The sequence below is a fragment of the Pungitius pungitius genome, chromosome 20, assembly GCF_949316345.1.
Source record: "Pungitius pungitius chromosome 20, fPunPun2.1, whole genome shotgun sequence".
In the NCBI taxonomy this organism is placed as follows: Eukaryota; Metazoa; Chordata; class Actinopteri; order Perciformes; family Gasterosteidae; genus Pungitius; species Pungitius pungitius.
This window is the reverse complement of record NC_084919.1, coordinates 8,287,808-8,310,437: the sequence shown is the minus strand read 5'-3', so window position 1 is coordinate 8,310,437 and position 22,630 is coordinate 8,287,808. Positions and strand designations below refer to the sequence as shown.

Here is a 22,630-nt window from a genome sequence, read left to right as displayed (position 1 = left end):
AGAAAAAGGGTTACCCTGTTACCCCCCCCCCCCCCCCCCCATTGTGCCTAAAGCTTCATAATTGAAACGGATCTGGAATCGGAGGCCTGCCTGACCGCCCAGGCTCTTCCATTAGAGGGGGAAGTACGACACAGAGGCCTTGAGAAAGTGCCAGCAGGCGCAGATGTGCTTCATCACAGCGATATGGTTACATTCACTGCCCTGCTGAGCCAGCAGATTGGTAAAACAGTAGCCTATACTTCAATAAAAGCCGGATTTATGATCTCTGTTCTCCTCCCCCATCCTCTGCGTCCATCAGTCACTCTCTCCCACCTTTTTACCCCCCCCCTCTCACCACGAGCGGACGCACGCGTCTTTTGAGAGACCATCATTGAGAGGGATTGCTCTTGCTATCCCTCAGCGATGACTTGGATAGGTCCTTAGACAATTGTGTTGATGCATGGCTTCAGCTTCCTCCTTCTCCCATCCGTACTCCTGTCCGGCACGCCACACAGCGCCGGGGACGACTCGCAGAGAGTCCCCTCGTCTGTGTTAAATCCTCGACGACCTGTTCTGTGTCTGTTTGACCTTTCAAAGTCATTTAAAAAAAAATCCCGTCTGCCGCAGTGCCGAAGGACCCGAACCCCCAGTGGCGGAGGGTGGCGTGGAGCCACGACTGCGCCCTGCTGGCCTACGCCGACAGCTCCGGCACCGTGCGCCTCTTCGACCTCACGGGCGGCGAGCTTTTCGTCATGCCGCCGGTAACTGCGCCGGTCCGTCCTCTGTGACCTCATCAGAGGCCCCCCCCCCCCTTCACGCTCTTCTCCATGTGTAAAATGTTTGGTTTGCTCGTGTGCAAATGCTGCTCAGCCTCCTCGAGCATTCTTTGCATGTCTACCCCCCCCCCACACCCCCCACACCCCCTCCCCTCCACCTCACAGTCTCTCCCCCCGTCTGTCATTCCTCTATTTTCTCTATCCATCGCTCCTCCTGCTCCTCGAGCGCAGGCCCTCGACCCGACTCCCAAGTGTGTGAACTTTGTTCCTTTCGTGCAAGTCTGCTTTGTTGTGGATCTACAGTACGTGTTTCTGCACCCCCGTCCCTCCCCCCCACTGTTCCCCCTGTTTGTAGCTGTTTAGTGCACACACCGGTGACTTGCTGCTGTTTCTGAAGGGGAGAGAGAGCAAAAAAAAAAATCAATCTGACAGAGTATGCCTGTATGATTTGTTTCTACCTTTGTTCACTTTGTCTGTCTCCTATCTTTTGTTCACTGGCTCCCGTGTCCCGGCATTTCCCTCCTTAATCGCTTTCACTGTCTGTTTCATGTCATTTAACAGTTGTCGCTGATGTGGAGTATCTTTCTTGTTAGTCGTGGCGGGGCCACAGACTGCTGGATAATTACACATATTTCTACCTGTTTTAATTCCATCTACCGTTGGTACCTTTCCCCCCTGCCGCCGAACCTTCTACTCTGTCTCTTTGTGGCGCTCCAGGCGGTGAGCTTTCCCGGGGATTTCAGCTGCGCCGCGGCCGGCCTGATCTTCCTGGAGTACACGGGTAGCGCCCAGTGGTCAGCCGAGCTGCTCGTTATCACATGCGGAGGCGGACTCAAGAGCTACCTGGTCAGGTGAGTGAGGACCGTGACCAACACAACCAAAGCCCCTTCTTGTTAGTCACACTATCTTAAGTAGAACAAACGACTGTTTTTTTAAGCATTGTTTCGGATTAGAACCCCTCACGAATATATATTGCAATGGTCTGGTCTGTAGAAAAAAGGACCCTAGCCCTCTCACTTCCACTTACGAGTGGACTGTGATCACCTGCTTCTTCAATTGACGTTTCGACGTCCTTTGATGCTTCCCCTTCGACTGACATTATCGGCCCTTTCAGGTCTTTCGCTCTTTCCCTTTAATGTGTAATTGTGATTGACTTTAACCGCGTTTCTACTTCAGCTGATACATATTTGATATCATCTCTACATTATCAGTAATTCGGCTTCATCTACAATTTAAACCTTTTCAGTATGTAAGCCATATTAAACCTTTAAAATGCAAAGTCTCTGCAGGTACCATACCGATATCTGTCTTTTGTAGCTGTCCCCTTGTCCCCTAGCTGTAGCTTTTCTATATTACCATTTAATCTAAATGCATGTACTGTACACTGTAACCTTTTTAAAGGACATTGCAGCCTATTTGTGGTGAGATTTAATGCCCTATGCTTGTCTACATGGACACGTTAGTCGGAGGGATGCATACCAATTTCCCTACTTGCTAATCCCAATGCACATTTGGAATTATTTGATTAATGCCATTGGACTTGCTCCACCCTTTAGTGTGCGCACAAAATCAGCAAGAGTTTGCGTGTGTGCTTTCCTCGTGAATGCCCCACAACCGCCCTTTAATAAAGCATTCTTTAATACGGCATTATTTTTGATGTTTCCCATTTCACTCCGTGTGATTGCTGCTGTCATTGCGAGCCTCGGTGCACTGACACTCCAACACACAGGATGAGGCTGTGCATGTGTGTGTTGAATCTCGATCAGACGCCATCGTGCACACGGCTTCACTTCGGCTCTGTGTGCACGGTGGCGATTGCGAGCGGAGGAAAGCCCGTTTTTGCTTTCTTATTAGAGGGAGATAACTGGTGTTAGCTGCTTTTTTCAAGCCATCAGGGTGTCACTGCGTGTGCACATGTGTGAGGAGCTAATTAAGATTTGGGAGACATTTGCTCCTTTTAGGATTTCCAACTCACTACTCCTCACTCTCTTCCTCCTCATACGGCTGCATTCCAATATTTTCACTCAAACACTAAATTACAATTTCATAATTAAAGCTGAGCCTTGACAGAAAGTCATCTCTTATTCTTTGGCCCACTCTCTCTCTCTCTCTCTCCCTCTCTTTTGCTCTGCGCCAGCACTGCGCACACACACACACACACACACACAATTTATCATGGCATAAACACCTAAACTTCCCGAGGAAGTTAAACTGTTTTGTGTCCTTTCTCTCCTTCATTTTCTTCACCTCCCTTTTCCTCTTCTCTCTGTGCAGTTTACATTGCACTTCTCCCCACTGAGATATGTCCCACAAATTACATGGCATCTCATCTAGCACCAATCTAATTTAGATTGCCCACTTAAATTAGATTATACATTTTGCCATGTGTCATTTTAATTGCAGCTGAGATTTAAATTGCTCTGTCATCCTCCCCAAAACAGCTCTGTCGTACCATTTTGCACATGGGTGTTCGTGTTGTGATTGTTTGTGCGCCGGAGTCTAATCATAGGTGACATTGTCCTGTGATTATCTTATCCCTCTCTCAGCGTGGGAACCAATCAGAACTTCCAAGAGAACCACAGCTTCAGCTTCTCTGCACACCACTCTCACGGGATCACCTCGGCTATTTACCACCCTGGCCACCGGTAAGTTTAATCCAACACCCGGTCAACCTCAAGCGCTCAAAGAATATAGTGTAAATATTTTGAAAGATTGACATTTTTTCCATTTAACTTTTAATCCATCAGTGGCAGCATAATCAACGGCCGTAGCCTTTACTTCACACCCTCCGTGAATTAATTTTCTCTTGTGGTCTCCGCAGTTCGGTTTAAAAGTAGCCATGTGGTTGCGAAGGCTTTCATCACTTTTTGTTTTTTGAATAAATACCAGCATGTCTTCGAATATGCCCGTGTATATGGATTGATCTACCTACTAGAATTTACTGCAATAAAACTTTATACAAATCCGTTTTTGACCATAAAAGTCGGTTTACAGAGGTTATAAGGTTAAAGCACATATTAAGAACAGAAACAGATAATAGAAAATGTAACATCAGTTGATGACATAAAAAACAAAACACGGCAGAAATGCATTCAGACCTTTTCTGCATGGGCTTTGTAATGGTAAAATATGTTATAACATTACAATAACAACAACACAATAACAATTATTGCCTGTATTGAAATAATGTGAGAAAAGAAGGGAAATTCAAAAGTTGCCTTTGGCAGCAAGGGAGGGCAGTCAAACATGCTTTCACACAAATGCTCGAACAAAGGAACTCTGTTACTCCCATCTTAACCTTGGTTTTTATCTCAACTTGATTTGCAATATTTCATACCTGCCACTGAGGGTGGCCTTCACATGTGGGTATAAAAGCTCAGTGTTTTGACCGCTCAGAGACGGCGTCTCCACAGAGCACCGTAATACGTGCTTGTGTATTTGACCTCCTGCTCGCAAGCAATAAATGGACTTTTGCAACGTTGATCATTCATCAAGACCCTGTTTTTATTAGATGAACCTAGAAACAAATCATTCACTTTTCCCGAACTTTTATTGAAAAAAAAGCAGCATGAGATGTTATATTTTGGAATGGGGCCATCTCGCTCACTCAGGAATAAATGAACCGCCGACTTTAATGCAGAACCCGCAGGAATGGAATACAGCCGTCTCAGATGTCCTTGGCCCTCCTCGCCATGTAGAATTGGAAAGTTTCGCTACTATTTGCCCACTACCGTGACCTTACTGTTTTTCACCACGCTCCCCCCGGTCTGCACAAACCAGATTTAGTTTGGCCGGTGGAGCTTGGTTCGGCAGCTCAATGGATTCTGGCAGCTACTGTCAAGTGTTTGCCCACTGATGAGATGAAACTTTAATGATCCCTGTGAGAAATCTGGGTCAGGCTCAGAAAGAATAGGACAGAGAGAAAAGGCGAGGCAAGGTGAGGTGCTGGATATAAAAATATGTTTTCAGCCGCCAAAGATGTATGCATAATGAAGGAGATAAAACAGGATCAGGGAGACAGTATGTTTGAAATAAAGTGGCGCAAAGACGAGATTACAAATGTAGTCGGACTCATGTTTCCAAAGACCATAATGCATTATTAGGATCACAGAGTTGGTATACGACATGTATGCAAAGAATATGCAGATGTGAAACCAGGGCTGCGAGAAGTAGCCTCACATCTGATTTAAGGAGAACATCCTTGTATCACAGTAACAGTAAAGGTGGTTTCTTTCAGTCATTAGCTGTCGTCGACTATCTTTCTGTTGGCTCTTGCCCCTTACTAAATGTCTAAGTTCTCTGCAGCAGGGGGCAGTGTTGAGCTGGTCATCACTTCTCCATCCACACCTCACCCTCGGCTTCCTGACCGTTGTCGCATCTGTTCGTTTTCACCGCAAAGAGAGACCGACAAATCCCCGTAGGCGCTGTGGTATTGTTTGTGTCTTCAAACTATTGATTGACAGCCAGACTTTTCACCGTCCCAGGATAACTTTTTCAAACTCGCGCTTTGCTAGACGGCTCTTCAGGAGTGAAAATACTAACCACGGCTGTAAGGCCGAAGTAAGACATAGCAAGGACTGTCTAAATTAGCTGTCCTTCTTATGCCATGCAAATAGGTTTGTGAAGGGCACAATGATTGAGGTTCTTATCCTGTGTGTGTGTGTGTGTGCGTGCGTCAGATTGCTGCTGGTGGGAGGCTGTGAGTCGGGGGATGACTGTACGTCCAGGGCCTCTTGCTACGGGATCACCGCCTGGAGGGCTCTTTCTGGCTCGCCACACTACAAGCAGGTCACCGGCTATGAGGACGACGTCAGAGCGGTGTGGAGACTACACTCATGTTCATGCACACGTTATTCATAGATACACACACACACTGATCATTGACATTCCCTCTTTGTGTCTGTTAGAATCACAAGAGAGGTTTCTTCAAGATCCCGAGCTTCAGATTGTTTTCCAGGCAGGGAGATGAAAAGGTACCGCAGCTCTCTTCTCACCGTCCTCCTCAATAACAATTAAAAGCTCACGCAGAAGAATGTGGCCTAAATATGGGTGGTTGTGCGCATTTGTGGTGTCCAGGACGGTGTGTTCCGCATGAGCCTGAGCCCCGACGGCACCCTGCTGGCTGTCATCCACTTCTCTGGCCGCCTGTCTCTCTGGGACGTCCCCTCCCTCAAACAGAGAGCCGCATGGAGCCAGGACCAACAGGTACGCCCCGGCGCTGCTTGCAATACTCAACGAACCTGTGTGCATCGCACTGGCGTGTGCTGGTATTATTTTCTGCATTAAATGCTTGACTAAGCGTATCAATATCATCTCTCTGTAACCCAAGTACGTGTGTGTGTGTGTCTGTGTGTATGTGTGGTGCGAAGGATTGGATATTCGCGCGCCCATTAGACATTGAGTGAGGCGGCTTAGAGAGAACTTATATTTGCAGACGCTTTTGCAGATTCATGCAGCGGGTGTTTATGTTGTTCTTCGTCGCCCGGTCTGAGCCGACACACCAACTGTGTGTGTGTGTGTGTGTGTGTTCTGTAAGTGTAAACCGGGTTAGCAGATTCATTTCTCACCTCCATCTTCTTCTTCTTCTCCTCCCTTTCCTCTTATGTCCTTTCATCCTTCCGGCCCTCCCCGCAGCCAGGATTTGAGGAGATCAACCCGGAATGGAAGACATCGCTGGAGAGAAGGAAGAAAATAAAAGGTAGTTTGTCCCCGAAGGGCCGAAGAGAACCGACTTTGTTGCTCACACAGCAGTGCACGCTGGATACAATTTAATGATCTTTCGACACGTCTCATGCTCTGAATTATACAGTCTTTTACCCATTTTTTTGGCAGCGTCTGCCAAGGCCAGAGAATATTTCCCTCCTTCACACTGTCCATGCACGGGATTGTGGGTTTTTGTGTAGTTACATCTATATGTATTTGCGTGGCTTTACAGTCTTTTTGTCTGACAGTTTGGGGCCAGTTGTGACAGCCGTGACAGCTCGTGTAAGCACAAGCATGCGTGCGTCTAAACGCGTGACAAGCCACGAATACGTCCACGTGTGTAAATATGTCTCCGAGAAGCCGAATTCCCCAAAAGTTAATGAAGAAAAGAGTGCAGGAAAGTTTCAACGCAGATCCGGATCGACTTTGTCCCGACGTCATTTGTAAAATGTAATTCTCTCCATCACCTGTCCCAGATAAGGAGCAGTACTACCCGCTGGTGGATGTGAACTGGTGGAGCGACATCGTGTTGATTCTGGCTCGTTGCTCCGGCTCCGTCACAGTGTCCTCCGTCAGGACGCTGCGCAACCTGCTGGGGAAGTCCTGCGAATGGTTCGAGCCCTCGCCCCGAGTCACCGCGGCACGCGACGGGGGCTTCCTCAGCCTGGAGGTAGATGTGACGACAGCGGTGTGCATGTGTGGTCCGGTAAACGGAGTCGTTTTGGAAGAGCGTGTGAGACTCTGGGGAAACATCTCCGGGGCGCTAGTCACAGACTGTATGGGAGAAGTTGACACATCTTGGATCTTGGTCTTTAAGAATATTACAGATTTCTTTTTTTTAATAATTTAACAATTTGTTTTTTTGGCTCAGGAAGGTGCAGAGCTGCAACTCACACAAAGGGAACAAACTAGACAGGTCACCAGTCTGTCAGTAATTTGTTTTAATTGTTAGAGATGTGAAATGAAAAGTTCTTTTGAGCACACTGTTTCTGATCCTTTGTACTTTTAGCAGATGGGATTCCCCCAATAGGACAGTTTCTTCTTTCAGACAAATACAATTTGGATCTTTTAGGACTACCTCAGTTTGAGAATGTCGTGGTGTCACATGTGTGTATTTGTGCGTGTGCGTCTGTGTGTGTAAAAACTGGTTCAAAGTGTGTGATATCTCTCTATCTCCTTATTCGATAACAAAGACCGTAATTTCCGATCACCCTCCACTTTGATTTTAGCCCTCCCCTTTTCTTTTTCTTTGCCTTGATTGCATAAAGAATGAGGAAGGAAAAGATATTTCCTCACCAGCCAACTTTATAGAGAGGTTTCATCAGCCTGCTTCAGCATAGAGAGGGGGAGGGGTGTATCTAAAGCTGAAGTTCTGCGCGTGTTAAAGTGACCTTGAGCATGGGGGGGCTTGTGCTTGGTGTACGCCTCCACAGACTAATAATGTGAGCTTGTGTGTCCTGGATGATACCTTGTGCCTCTTTTGGAGTAGTGTATGAGTGCAGCACTATGGAAGCAGCCTCAGCTCCTCATTGATTAAGGCAAAACAAAACAAGACAAGTTGGAGAAAGTACTACGGACAGATTTTTTTCCTTTTTTTTTCTTCTTCTTCTTATTGAGCGAGCAGCTTGACCTTGTGTAGTTTTGTGTTGTGGGCAGCGCGCAGATGACAGTGTTAAAGTAATTGCGTTTCCCAGCTGAAGCACGGCTAGATGTGACGTGTGCTGCATGGCATTCCATGCTTAATTCTTCACCTCCTCAAGAAGTGTCCACTCCCGGCATCGGAAAGTCCTTCATGGCGAGGGCTGTAGATCTGTCTCCGTCTCAATCATCGGCATAATGGGCCTTCTTCGGTTTTGCAGCCCTCGCTTTATGAATCCAGCCTATTTTACACAGATCTATTTTTATGTACAGAGACAACTGGCTGACAACTGAAAGTTATGTTTAATTCCATTCTGTATTTGTTGTTAGTTTTCTTCATTCGTCCTGTTGCGCGGCAATCGGCTTTGAACTGTCTCTCCTGCTTCTGTTAAAGTTGACTTCCCTCCCGTTCCTAACGCTTCGCTTTCCCGCGCTGCTCCCAGTGCGAGGTGAAGCTGGCCCAGAAGCGCGGCCGCCTGGAGAGCAACCTGAGCGGCGAGGACGAGGAGGGGGACGACGGCGGAGACTCTGACTCCGACGAGGAGTCCTCGGCCAAAGCCCGCTACTTTGGCTACATCAAGCAGGGCCTGTACTACGTGACGGAGATGGAGCGCTTCGCCCCGCCGCGCAAGCGCCCCCGCACCGTCATCAAGAACTACCGCCTGGTCAGCCTGAGGTCCACCACGCCAGAGGAGCTGTACCAGAGGAAGGTAGGCTGCACCCGCTTATGCTTGATTCCTTTTTCTTTAAGCACTCAACCGGAGTTTTGAAAAGTGCAGTCTCAGATTAAAGGGAGAATAATGAGCCCCTGCGGTTTAACGTTGTCTGTGTTTTTGCACGGCTTTTCACAAAAATATATTTACCGTTTGTCTTTTAGTTTTTGGACTCAAAGCACAGCCTCTCGGGATCACCACTGTGGTCCAGACTGAAATATCTCAAAAGCCATCTGATCAATGCATTCATGCTCCCTGCAGGATGAACCGTAATCATCATCTAGCGCCAACATCAGGTCATTCAACACATCTTTTGAATGACCAATGGCCCCGCAGAACTAATGACATTCCCATCAGCCTCAGCTGATTGTGTGTCGCACTAATTAGAGAATTTCAGCGTGGTGACGTTTACTGTGCCCAATTCGAGCCACCAGCGTCAGTCTCAGGGATTTGAATGAATAGCCTGTTGGTTGGTTGGTTGGTTGCTGAGGTGCTGGGCGACACTGTGGAGAAGTCCCAGCAGTATTCATAACATTTCACATTGTTTTGACCTGTCGGGAATGGTACTTTTATTTGAGAAGTTGGGTCGCAGTAGGTCCAATAGGAGTCATCAGCATGAGGTGGCTTATTTCATTCTGAGTCACAAAGGAGAGCCACATTTCTGTTACTGTTTGCTCGCTGATGAGAGGAAGGCGTCATTCAGTGCTCACGCCTTGATGTTTGGATTTGAATGTTCTTTAGCTCAGCAATCTAAACAAGCAATTTCCTGAGCTGATGTGCATTTCTCGGTGCTCACAGTGTTAATGAATTCATTTTGCCAAAGAAATTGATATTGCCTATTAAATATTTCAAAGATTCTCATTCCTAATTAAACCACCCCTTATGTAAGGCCTTTATCACATGCAAAGGGATTCAGCCAGTTGTGGCTCACTGTAATGCCATTAATCATTTTTTAAGACGAATGGTTGGTTGTCTTCAACTGTGGATATCACACTTACCATGAAAGCCTTGTGTTTCTTTAGGCAGCGTGATTTAGCGGCAGCTGAAAGACGTCACATGAATCTCCGTGGTCACTGACTGAATCATAACAGGCTGATTTGCAAAATAGTTTTCTGACTAAGTTAACCCCGTGCCAGTCATCGAAGTGCCATTGTTTTGTTGGCTCAGCACCAGAGTGCCGTTGATGAGAAAAGAAAACCAAGCAAGATGTTCAGTCCGCTTTGAGGCTGTTTCTCCGTCCCAGGGGTTTCTCTGAAATGCTAATTGCTGCATTAGAAATATGGCTGTTGTTGCTCCTCGCTACAAATTGCTGCAAAGACAACAACACGCTCCGTCATAAAGCACAAAATCGTCTCTCAACGGCCCCGCGTTGCAGCGCTGTTCATCAGTCATCTTTATGGCCCGTCATCCACTTCCTTCTTCATCACTGTCATCATCATTAGATGCCATTAGTCATCGCCATCAATCCCACCAGTGGAGAGTTACAAAGTAATATATCATTATTATCTCTTTGCAACACTTGGTACCCGACACAGCACTTCCCCAGCTTCTGCTCTCCTGGCGAAAATGTTTTATTTTTTTATTCACATGTGAGTGTGTGTGAGTGTAGATGAGAAGAGGAAGGGTCTCTGCATTGTCTTTATGTTTATGTATGTCTGCGCATGCATATTCAATTCATTTCTTGTTGCTGTGAGTGTCAGTGCCAATGCTTCTGTTAGATTTGAGCAGTTTGACATTTCCACTTTCAAACCCACTCACAGAAATCCAAATGACCCGATCTCTCCTCGGAGATTCACCTCAGCTGAGGGTTTATAGTCCCGCTGACTGCGAATGGACCCTATCGAGTGATTTTGAGTTATTTCCTTCATGCGTTTAGGAGGGTGATGATGTGTTCTGTGGCGTAACCCTGCCTGCGTGAGTAGCTCACTGGCAGGGCTGCTCACAGTTTTATTAGCTGAATCCAGAGAGAGAAGGAAGCCGTGTTTGATGTCCTCCTGTGAGAGGTTTAACTGTGTGGGGTTCTTAGTGCCCTCAAGGAACCACAGTCTGGCTAATGTGTCTCTTTATACTCCCACACACAGAAAGAGATGGATAATGTGTGTGTGTGTGTGTGTTCTTGCACACAATGTGTGGGCCGGCAAAAACTGAAATGTTATGATGTTGTTGGATCAAATCATTTTGCGAGACATTGATAGGACACAAAACCTAGTAGTAGAAAAACATCTAAGGAAGGCCAATTTAATGATGACAAAAGCAACTACTACTGCGGCTACAAAATCAAAATATATGGTTACAAGACTAGCAACTTATGCTATTCCCTGTGCTGTCTGCTAACATTGGCGTATACATTATAATCACATGTTACGCATTTATCATGTTACGCATTTTAAAGTATCCACTACTCTTCTTTATGACCAAATACCTACAAAGCTATCATCTTTATTTTAATTCTACAGTATGTCCGGTGCTACTAGGAAACATTTGATCAAGCGATCGCTGCTACAATTGGAACGTATATTGTCAGTTGAGGGGATGATAAACAAATGTCTTTTGAAATAACCTCTAAAAGCTCTGAATCATTAATCAGTTAACAGTGAATTTCGTCCCTTTTTTTTAATGGATCTGACCGCACATATCTCCTTCTCCATATGCACTGTCGACAAGACCTTGCTCCCTGCTCCATTAGAGTGAATAACCTTATTGATATGGTTTGGATTGTGAGATGAAAGATAGCGGTGTGATACCGTCGCACGCAGGCCACTTTTCTAAAAGGATCCCTTATTTCAGTAGAGAGGATTAAATGGGCGATTAATTCGTTTAAAAAAAAAAAAAAATCAAAATGTTTATTCGTCCAACTTGAATGTTATTGTTCAATTTATTTTCCCACGCTCCATCAGATGCTGAGCCCTGTCGTTGCCCCCTGTCGATCTTATTCATCGTTGGACGTCCCGAGTAACCACGATCAAACGATATAAAACCACAAACCATCAACCGACCATAATGCTCACATGCTAAGATAAGATGGCTATTGGTTTTCAGTCCAGACACCGAGATACCCGAGTCACCGATTACCGACCCGATGCCAGTGAGAAATTGACTGGTACCAATCTTTTATGCAAGTCCCAATATCTCACTCCAGCTTCATCCCTTTGGCTTTTTCCTCCTACTGTCCTTTTGATACCCTTTCATAAAATATCCCCAAATAAACCGTTAGCCATACCCCTCTGTAGCAGCCCCTGTCCATGCTGTGTCACATTGCATGCCGCCGCACAGATTGAAATCTGCACGTTCCCATTCAGTGTCTCGAGTATCCAGATTGCCTACTCAGAATTTTGGTGCCATAGCTTGTGCCGAGGCCGACGGAAACCAGAACCATGAACTTTGGTCTTTTTTTTGTTGCATTTTATAAATTCAATCCTTTGTAGATGAAGATTTAATCAGGGGTATACCCTTGGGATAATATATACCAACCTAAATGTTACATCAGAAAATAAAATCATTTCTTAATTAGTTTTCTTCAAATAGATAATTCTTTCGTAGGCCGAAACTGAACGACTTCGAAATAAATGTTCATGTTCCCGTCTTTTCCGATCACATTGGTTGCAGTGCTCTTTGTTCCACAGTGTGAGGAAACATTTATATTTAAACACATTGATCATGCCCTCATAACGTGTTGATTGTGTGCGTTTTTTGTCGATCCCACAGATAGACAACGAGGAGTACGGTGAAGCCTTGTCTCTTGCTCAAGCGTACAATCTGGATTCTGACCTGGTCTACCAGAGGCAGTGGAGGAAGAGTACCGTCAGCATTGCCTCAATACAAGATTATCTGGTAAGAGGCAGAAGACATTAAGATTGATAGATGTCATGTATCACAGTATATTAGATGTCTGGTAGGAAATGTACTCTTTGTGTGTGTGTGTGTGTGTGTGTGTGTGTGTGTGTGTGTGTTTGTGTGTGTGTTGGGGGAATCACAAACAGCCCAATTTTTACACCCTTCCCTCCCAAGTTCACTCATTCGTCTCATTTCATCCCGCCACTTCTTCTGAACTCATTCCTTCTCCGTCCGTTCCCCGCATCCCACCCAGAGCAAGATCTGCAAGCGCTCATGGGTGCTGCACGAGTGCGTGGAGCGGGTCCCGGAGAACGTCGACGCGACCAAAGAGCTGCTGCAGTACGGCCTGAAGGGAACCGACCTCGAGGCCCTCATAGCGATAGGAAACAGGGAAGACGGTGGCAGGTGGGCGCGTGCACCAACACACCAACACAAACCCTATTTTTGCTGAGGCTCGTCCCGCAGGCCTCAAACAGCCAGGTAGCGTTTTAGCCACAGCCTGCGTCATTTCCTCGCCACCGCCCAGGTTCATCATCCCGGGCGACGTCGACCTCGATGACATTCCGTACGAAGACATCCTGTCGGGCGACGAGGAGCTGGAGGTGAAGAAGGAGCGCGACAGCAGGAAGAGAGCGGAGCTGTTGGCCAGGGTCGACTTCAGCAGGTACACAGTTGGCGGGAGAGTTGCTTAGTCGGCTTTGTTATTCAGTCAGACAGCAGATGAAAAGAGACGGTCGCAGCAGGCCGAGATGCTGACAGTGGTCTAAATTTCTAGCGACTGGAGTTTTTATTTGAGTAATGAACAAGGCCCGCTCGTGGTTGCGCCACTCCACCTCTCAGCTGGAGGACCCGAGCTTGGTAGACAAGCATCTTCCTGACTAAAGACATCATTTCATAAGCATTATCCTTTTAAGGTGCAGTTTACCCATTTTTAGGCAGGCTTATGGCATGGCTTTTATAGAGAATGAAGATTACTAGTCGGTCACTAGTTGGTTGTATTAGTTTGTACCTTGGTAGTTGGTCTACTATTGTGGTCCGAACTGAATCGTATCAACTGCTTGGAACTGCCAAGCAAACAGCATCTCGTTGCTCTTGTGCTCATTCAGTGTAATTGCAATTTGCATACATTCGGTACAAGACGGGACCCTTTCTATGCAAATTAACCTCAATTGAAGAACAATCCAATTCACAAGGATTGATAGTTGTTGGTAACTGTGACAGACTGGGTTTTAAATGCGGGCTTTTTGGTTCCTCTTAGTCGGTCGGGACCTGTATCTCAGTTCATTTATGGGCAGGTTGGCGCTGTAAAATTATTATCTACAATACGTTTTGTCGGTCAGGCCGTAAGGACGTGTTCATTGCAGCTGCAATCCTTTAACTGTGAATTTGCAAATTAGTCACTAAATTGGCGGAATTGGCCGCCGGGATTCAATACCAGCTTCCGCCTTCTAGGAACAGTTGTTAGGTGGGTTGCAAAATCGAACTGAGGGAAAACTGCGACTGCCAATCCGACAGGTTTCCTCCTACTTTTTACATAGCCCAAACCCAGTCGTCATTATTCACGGTATGAGCTATGAGGACGAGCGTAGCCCGCCGCGCCGCTGCAACTAAAGCCTAGGAGTGATTGCTGTGACGGCATGTGAAGTGACGACGAGGACGCGGCATGGAAAGGGGCGAGAGGTCTGCCAAATTGAACACAGATTGTTTGACGAGGTCGCGCGCCGCAAAGCGGGGATCATGGAGGCCGGGACATTAATGAGGATGAAGGAGCGTGAGGGAGGGACCGCTGGTGGAGATTAGTGGGTAATCTGCTGGAGGTAATTAATGCCTTTTGTTTTTGAGTGCCCAGGGAAAAGACTAATGAAAAACCCTTTAGTGATCACCAATCACCTCTCGCACACACACACACACACACACACACACACACACACACACACACACACACACACACACACACACACACACACACACACACACACACACACACACACACACACACACACACACACACACACACACACACACACACACACTTGCATGCAAATAAGCATACCCATGTATCATCAAACACTCTTAAGCTGAATTTGATTTCATACACCTGTTACACAATTAAAATGTCAACACAAAGAAACACATGGATTTTAACGACGCACACCCACTGCGTTTGTGCGTGCGTTGTGCGCAGTATTTAAGCTGCAGCGGTGGGGGTCGCGCCGCTTCCACTGTTGCCCTCGCCGCGGATACTTAGCGGGTGAGCCTCGGGTCTGTATCTCAATGAAGCCGCCCAGAAACTCTGTCATATCTGCCCCTCGGCTCACTGCCTGATTTCCTTTTTTGTCTGCTTGATTTTCTTTGTGTTCGGCTCATTGTCCCTGAAACAGTTTAGCTGTAATGCGGGAGCCGTAGTCCGCGGCAGATTGAGAAGATGGAGGGAGGTTCAAAAGAAAGGGCAGAGACTAAAGCGAAAGCATAATACACAAACGTGAAAGAAAACCGTTACATTAAATCGTCAGTAAATTGCCTTCTTAAAAAAGAAAAGCGGATGTTGCTGTTTTGTTGGTCTACCTCGCAGGCATAAATACACGTGCAGATCGGTGTGTGCGCTCGGGTGCAGCGATGCCCCCTCGCCACTGACACTTCCCCGAGTCGCCTTGAGGCCTGCGGCCGAGGTCTGACGGATAATAACTCTCTTAATTTCTTTTTAACTACACCACCATTACAGAGAAGGCTCTGTATCGATCACCGCCGCTCTGTGGGAGATGCTTGTGTGTGTAGATAAGGACTGTACTTAACTACTGACTGTCACGCAGACCTTGTGTGTGTGTTTTTGTGTGTGATTTTTACTATAAAGAAGGTGCTCATTTCCCTTCCAGGATACACACATTCTGGTTTAAAGATCCAATAGTATAATAGATGTTGATGCACTTCTCTAGCCTCTCGTGTTACTATTAGCTTTAGCCCCATAGGCATTGCATTACTTTATCCTGAAATGTAATGTCGCATAAGATACAGGCTTCCTCAGGTCTTTGGTTATTGCTCCACATTCTTAATTGTCATGCTCCATTTTTTTTTTTTAAACAATTTTGGCATTTTTATCTTTTAGCCACTTTCTCCTCCGTGTATGCATAAAAAAGTATCATTCAGAATCCGCCACAGGCCATTATATCTGCTGCTCTGACTCTGCAAACAGCAACGAGACGGAAATTACTGCAGCACTAGTGTGTGTGTGTGTGTGTGTGTGTGTGGGGGGGGGGGGGGGGAGGTGAAGGTGAGAATTTATGCAGTCTGCTGCAAGGTGTTTATGTTCTTATCTGATCAGATTCAGACCTCAATCAGAAGTCTCGTTTTCTCATTTGCTCCAGCATTGGTTGTGCGTGTGTGTGTGTGTGTGTGTGTGTGTGTGTGTGTGTGTGTGTCTGCCGGCACACAGACACCTTTCACACCTTTTCTGCGGCATCCATGTGCATGTGAAGACATGAGCCGAAGTGTATGAGCCAAAGTGTTTTGTCTGTTTATGCAGTCCAATTTTGTCCATCACTGTGATAATCGCTTTTATCACATGCCGCATTTCTCTGGGTGACAGTGTGTTTGTGTGTGTGTGTGTGTGTGTGTGTGTGTGTGTGTGTTTGAATGCAAGTGTGTGTTGTCCTGTTTATATGGTTCAATCTCCGTCCAGAACGGCACATCCAGAGTGTAGAGATGGAGGGCGATGCCATCGGATTTTAATAACCCCCAGAACTGAATACACGACACACACACACACACACACACACACACACACACACACACACACACACACACACACACACACACACACACACACACACACACACACACACACACACCTTGATTTAATTAGGGCCCAGTCTCTTTACATTAGAAGGCGTGTGCGATGACGCGTGATAGTATTAAGCGGAGTTTGAGTTGAATCCCCTACATCTCTGTTCAGATGTGTCTCTGTTCCCTCCCGGCCCCCTTCTCCCCCCCCCCCTTGTTCCCCTCAAGTCGACTGTTTATCCAAAGGGTAATTCAGGGACATAATGCAAAGCCCCTCTGCAGGTTGTCCATTTGTATGTGCACCGGCCAGCGTGCTACGTGCCCTTTCTGTGGAATTCTGCAGTGGGACTAGCGATTGAGAAAAAGTAAAACGAGGAGGCCTGAATTAAACATCGGGCTAACTGCTACCCGTCTGTGAGCGTCTATGAAGTGCACTTGGAGGAAAGGTTTCAGGCTTTTTTAGTGGCTGATGTTAAATCCCTGACCGGTAATTTGGATGAGAGTCGGATACTTAGTTAGGAAGAATCTTAGATGCATTCATGGTTCAAAGTGCACTTAATTTGTACAGATTTTACGTTTTCCAGTTAATGAAGAGGGTTTTCAAAACTTGAGGATGAGAGATTAGTTTTTCTTTTTCATTTTTTTTCTGTGCTGAAATGATTGAGCCGTCATTCAGACCCCCAAGAGGACAACAGACCGGCTAAACTATCTTTTTAACATTCCCTCTCAACCCCCTCTCTTTTTCTTTTTTCTTTTAACATTTACTCTGAAGAGGCAGTGCAAAGCAATAATTACCACTGGTACGAGTGCTAAGCCGCCCCTCTTTGATGTGCCAGAGAGAGCTGGTTGAGCCGGTGTTAATCTCTGCTAGTCTGTGTAGAGGAACCCCCGATAAGGCCTGATAGCGCACTCTGTAATGAGGGATTAGGGATTAAGGCGGCGGTGGAGGGGTCAGCCCTCCTGTGGTCCCACCGCGGTTGATCCAGGGGCGAGCTTTTCGGGAGCTCCGGGCACGGCTCCACTTGGTTCCGCGGTTTCCTTCTGGATCGCGCTTGGGAGTGTGAGAACAGGTGGTGAAAATGGCTTTATTTTAACCGACCGGCCCTCAGCCTCGCGGTGCCGTTCCCTCGGGCACACCTCGGGTGATGGAATTGCAGGTGGAAGCTTTACAACCTTGTGCCTTTGGTGTTTGCGGTCATCCAATTTATTTACGGTCGTGATTAAACGACATTGAAAATGGATTTGATCCTCACGGGGCGTTTGCTCACCTCATTGACAAACAGCGTCCCATACATCACAACCCAAGGGTTCTTGTGGTCATAAGGGGGTTGATTTGTTGCCCTTAAAAATGATTGGGTCTTGGGGGCTCTGATTGTATTGTAGTCACAGGTCCCAAGCGGGACCAATCGTTATTGGTCCCTAATTTACAGTTTATTAACAGCTACAGCACGTGTTGGCTATTCAGATGTTGTAATTTGAGTTTTGAATGTTGCGGGGATGTTGACATGCGATTGTGTGCTTCTGTGTGTGTGCGCATGTTCAGGCTGACTCTGGAGCAGAAGGAGCTGTGTCGGAGCCGACTGAAACTGCTCTCCTACCTGAAACGCCTGGAAACCTACGAGGTAACATTGACCGGCCGCCACTCACCCATCGATCAGCCCAACGGAGTCCTTCTGAGATATCGCAAAAGCGCCACAGTTAAAAGAGACTATTTGATTTATGGATGTGAAGATTTTCTTTTCGGGGCTAATCTTTCGATTACTCATTTTATTCAATTGTTTGTCTATGAAATGTCAGCAAATTGTGGAAAAAGTTCAGTCTCAGACGCTTTATTAACACAAAAAATAACAAATAATCCAAATTTGCTTTACTGTCAATTAAATGTTCTACTTATTATTTAATCTCCTGAATTAGCAACCAAAACCCTTAGCTAAACACCTCGTTGTCCAAACTGCAGCTCCAATGCGTGTCTTCACTGAAACCATTCAGCCACGACCTCACTGCAGTTACACATGGAAACAGATGAATGTTAACGGCTCTGTCGATTTAAACACTTGAAATGGTTAATAGTACCGTTGCCTGTTTTGGAAAAGATACAAACGCAGTGTTAATGCTTTTGTCAAACATTCTTCCTCGCTCTGTTGTTTTCCCCTCAGCAACCTAATGTGTTCTCCTTTCACATCCAATCCCACCAAAGCCCAGGGGCTTCTCTATTAAGACTCTCTCTTAACCCCACTAATCTCCTTAGAAATATTACAAAGTTGGGGAAGATATTTACGCGATGGGCCGCGATGGGAAGTATATAAATAAAAGCACCAAGGTAGAGTGGAGGTGTTCAGAAGTGAGAGAAATCAGATTTTAAAGAAATAACAGTTGTTCTCTGATAATGATTGGCCTACTGTACATAAGCACAGAGTGCTGCAAAGACAGATGGATGCTTGAAGTTGAACTTTGACATCTGCAACCACTTACCCTTCAGATTTACCGTGATTAATATCAAGACAAATGCCCTTTTCATCCACAACTCCTGGAAGAACAGGGCCGCACTTTCTCCTATGCAGGAGAGTTGAGACGAGGTTTTACCCCGGCTACATATTCCAGTCAGACAGAATGCTGTCTCTCTCTTTATACGGACATTGTCATGGTAACTGCAGTACTCGTCTGATTCCTTTTGCCCCCAATCCATTTTCTCTGGCTGTCTATGAATATGATATTGGGGTTTTTATCATCCTGACTTGGGCTGGATCTGTCTGCGTACGGCTCATTCAAAGGCGATCCATTGGACACACGCACACATGCACACACCCTGACAGAGAGGAGGGTACAGAGATTTTATAGACACAAACACCCCTCTCAGCCAAAGGCCAGCGCAAGAAATGTTCCCTTCTGACGCTCTTTCTTTCCTCAGATGGTTTCAGCTGTGTGCAGCCGTGTGCTGGAAAGTTAAACAGCATCTCTGTTGATTTGATGATCTGCATTGACATCTTCCACCCCCAGCCCTCTCCCCCTCCCCGCCCTTTCATCTTTAGTGCAACTTCCCTCTGACAAAATGACGCTATGCTTCTCCTCAAATGTCTTTTTATGATACCCATTTGTAATGCCTAATTCCCCCCCTCCCCCCTCTCTCTGTGTGTCACTCTCTCCCTCTGGTTCACACTCTCCAGGAGATTCTTGGTGGGCCTCATGCAGCGGAGCAGAAATACGATGCAGAGTTCTTCAAGAAGTTCCGCAGCCAAAATATTGTTTTATCAGCAAGAAACTACGCCAGGGTAACATAAGGTTCTTTTCTTGTAGTGCCTTGCCAATAATCTCACTTAATTTGGTTGTTTTAGTTGTCTGCGTGTCCCCTGGCATCGATGTGAAATACGCTCACGAAAGGAATGCAATAACTGTCTTGCAATAACTCTCATTGGGAAGGTGGGATTTATAGCAGGATTGTTGGATCCGACTGTATTAGTTTGATTTAACTACTAAACTTGCACCTGTGTGAATGTCTCGGTATTTTCTATCAAAGGGTTTTGGAATTTTTTCTTTTCCAGTTGATCACATCGAAATTGGTTTAGCAAATTATTTGAAATGAGTCATAAAGTCAATCCATTTTTGTGCTTTTTCTTTTAGTACTTTATTCACATAATACTAAAATAATTTAGCAAAATTTTAAAATCAGCGTCATATTGCATTTCTTTCACCGACAGGAGAGTAATGTGCAGGCGCTGGACATCCTGTTCACGTACCACGGAGCCGAGCTCCTCCAGCATCGGCTCGCTATCCTCCACAACTTCCCAGAAACCACCTCTCCTCACGAGTACACCACCCTGCTGCCAGAAGCCTGGTGAGACACACACAAACACACCTGCATCGAGGGCTGCGTCAGTCCAGACACTAACACATACACCGCCAGTTTCAAGAAGCAGGCGGTCCCTGCTGCTATCGGCCTGTTGAAGAACATCATTTCATTCACAACTGTATTACTGCTGACTGCAACAAATTGCCTTTTCAAAATCATTTATTTAGTCCAGTTAGTCAAAGCAAATGTCAAAAAGGGCTGTTCCTGTTGGTCTGTTTAAGAGAAAACACATCATCACATATCTAGATTGCTCCCTGTGTGTTTTCAATGACACAAGGGTGTGGATTTATGTTTGAATTCCAAAGACATATCAGCCTCTAAGACCATTTAACATGCAACATGTAAACATAATTTATAAATTTGCGTAACTGAAAAACAAAAAAATTGTTTTTTACTTTTGTCTATTTTCTAATTCCCATTAAAAAAAACAATTCACTTTTCAAACACGACAGTGGCGCTGTAAAAAAAACACACGCATTACCTCAGGGAAATGCGCACCCTCTGATGTCTGAAAATCAACATTCATAGCTTTCCGGGATACACAAGTGGCACGTCTCGCTACATTTCAAATTAAAATCACCTAAATGTGGAATCACACCTCTGTCAGCTCGTGCACTCTGAGGTCTCTTTCTCTCCGCCACACCGCAGGAAGCCTTCTTCCAAGTGAACGCACATAGCTTAAGGGCTCAGCTGCAAACACAGCGAGGATTCTAAATTTAAATGGAAACAACATTTAATACTTAAAAATGCTACAATACTTGGTGGTTGTATCGTTCTAGTTTTTAACTTTTTGCTCTGGGATCGGAGAGGAGAAGATGTGCGAGCAGTAGGTGATGGAGGAGCGCTGCATTCCTCACACCTACAGTTCACTCATACAGGGGACAGACTGATGAGTGCAGCTGGCCATCCATTTCAGCCTCTCCGTTTCCTCTAGCTTGTTATTTCCATTTCGCTCTTCTCCCTGGCCCCTTCTCCCCCTTCCTCCATGCTTGACTATTCCTATACGCCCTGTGCCGATATGTAAGTTATTCATACACCACATACACAGTTGTGTCAGGAAGCACATGAATACAAGACTCCACCTGGAGCTCAGTAAAACAGAAACGTAAATATATAAACATTTGTGTTCTTAGGGCTCTGCAGCCACACACACACACACACACACACACACACACGTTGCACTCTTCCATTGGATGTGTCGGAGTTTGTATGGAGGTCAGGTGGCTGTGGCTCTGCAGTGAGCATCCATCACTGCTCTGCCGCTGTGGGGCAGTTTCCTATTTTCCCCCGGCCCGTGGGCACCGACTGCTCCTCCCGACAGCGTGTCGCTCCTCCACTGCGGCAGGCGGAGGCCATCTGTTTGGGGAAAAAAATATCCTCCTGTATGCAAGGGGTACGACGTGCAGAAGAATGCAGAAACGGCGCTCTTTGGTTGGAAACTTTGCCCCCCGAGGCTGAGAGAGTCAGCCCGGGGGAAATAAAGATAAACTAAAGCATCGGCTCCAAATTTGCTTTGCATCTCCATCGTCCTCGGCGGCCCCGCCTCCTCGCCTCCCTCCGACAGACCAGAAGTAGATCAGGGGGAGCGAGTGCGGAATAATTCATTCTCTTCCATCGATATCTGAGCGCACCCAATATTTACTCTCCACCCTCTAGCCCGGCTGTCGGTAATGAGGAAAGAGGACCGCTGGAGTCGGGCAGCGACGAGAGGGGGGAGGGGGGGTGGGGGAGCATGTGGAGGTTCTCTTGCTGGGGGCCTTTTTTTAGAGGACAAATCGGCCCCTCGCCGTTAAAACTGAAATCTGAATAGATGAACCCGTTTGTGAGTGTTGGTGGGGAAAAAAAACAAACTTCCTTCTTGTGCGCCATGACAATCAATCAATCAATCAATCAATCATCCCCGCTGCTTGGACACGTGTTGTGTATTTTTTGCGGTTGGATAGAATTTATGGCCGCGTTAAATGGCTGCGGCCTTTTACTGCACCAAAGCTACACATGATTTGTAGCTACTTGAGTTTTTACATCCACAGTACATATTTTTCCGTCTGCAGAAAAATGGCTAACCGGAAGAAGTGCATTAATCCGAGAATGAGGCACGAGACGGCTTCTGCTCGTCTCCCGGGCGTCCCCGGTGCGAGGGCTCGCGTCCGGGCCGTCCGTCTCCGCGCCGCGAGCCCCGCCGGCGCTGACACGCGAGGTTACCGAGTCGTTCGTCACTTCGGTTTTCTTCTCTGTTCCTCCTTTATCTTCCTCAGGCCTGTCACACTCAAGGAGACCCGGGGAAGAAGCAAAGCTGAGCTCCAACAGGGCATTTAGGAAAAATAAAAGTCCCGGGCTTGTTTACAACCTCGGGCACGACTCGG

At 46.4% G+C, this 22,630-nt stretch overlaps 1 protein-coding gene across 3 annotated transcripts in view; it reads left to right on the top strand.

Moving 5' to 3' along the window:
* The window catches only part of nbas (NBAS subunit of NRZ tethering complex), a 106,377-nt gene that overhangs the window by 5,483 nt on the left and 78,264 nt on the right, over window positions 1-22,630 (top strand). For all 3 annotated transcript variants that reach the window (XM_037449412.2, XM_037449411.2, XM_037449410.2), the window contains exons 7-21: window positions 607-740; window positions 1,473-1,606; window positions 3,302-3,400; window positions 5,435-5,573; window positions 5,663-5,728; window positions 5,832-5,960; window positions 6,390-6,453; window positions 6,935-7,128; window positions 8,540-8,806; window positions 12,515-12,640; window positions 12,897-13,048; window positions 13,170-13,307; window positions 17,964-18,042; window positions 19,585-19,689; window positions 20,116-20,252. In XM_037449412.2, coding sequence (XP_037305309.2) covers window positions 607-740; window positions 1,473-1,606; window positions 3,302-3,400; window positions 5,435-5,573; window positions 5,663-5,728; window positions 5,832-5,960; window positions 6,390-6,453; window positions 6,935-7,128; window positions 8,540-8,806; window positions 12,515-12,640; window positions 12,897-13,048; window positions 13,170-13,307; window positions 17,964-18,042; window positions 19,585-19,689; window positions 20,116-20,252 — 1,963 coding nt within the window. The remainder of the gene's footprint in view (window positions 1-606; window positions 741-1,472; window positions 1,607-3,301; window positions 3,401-5,434; window positions 5,574-5,662; window positions 5,729-5,831; window positions 5,961-6,389; window positions 6,454-6,934; window positions 7,129-8,539; window positions 8,807-12,514; window positions 12,641-12,896; window positions 13,049-13,169; window positions 13,308-17,963; window positions 18,043-19,584; window positions 19,690-20,115; window positions 20,253-22,630) is intronic.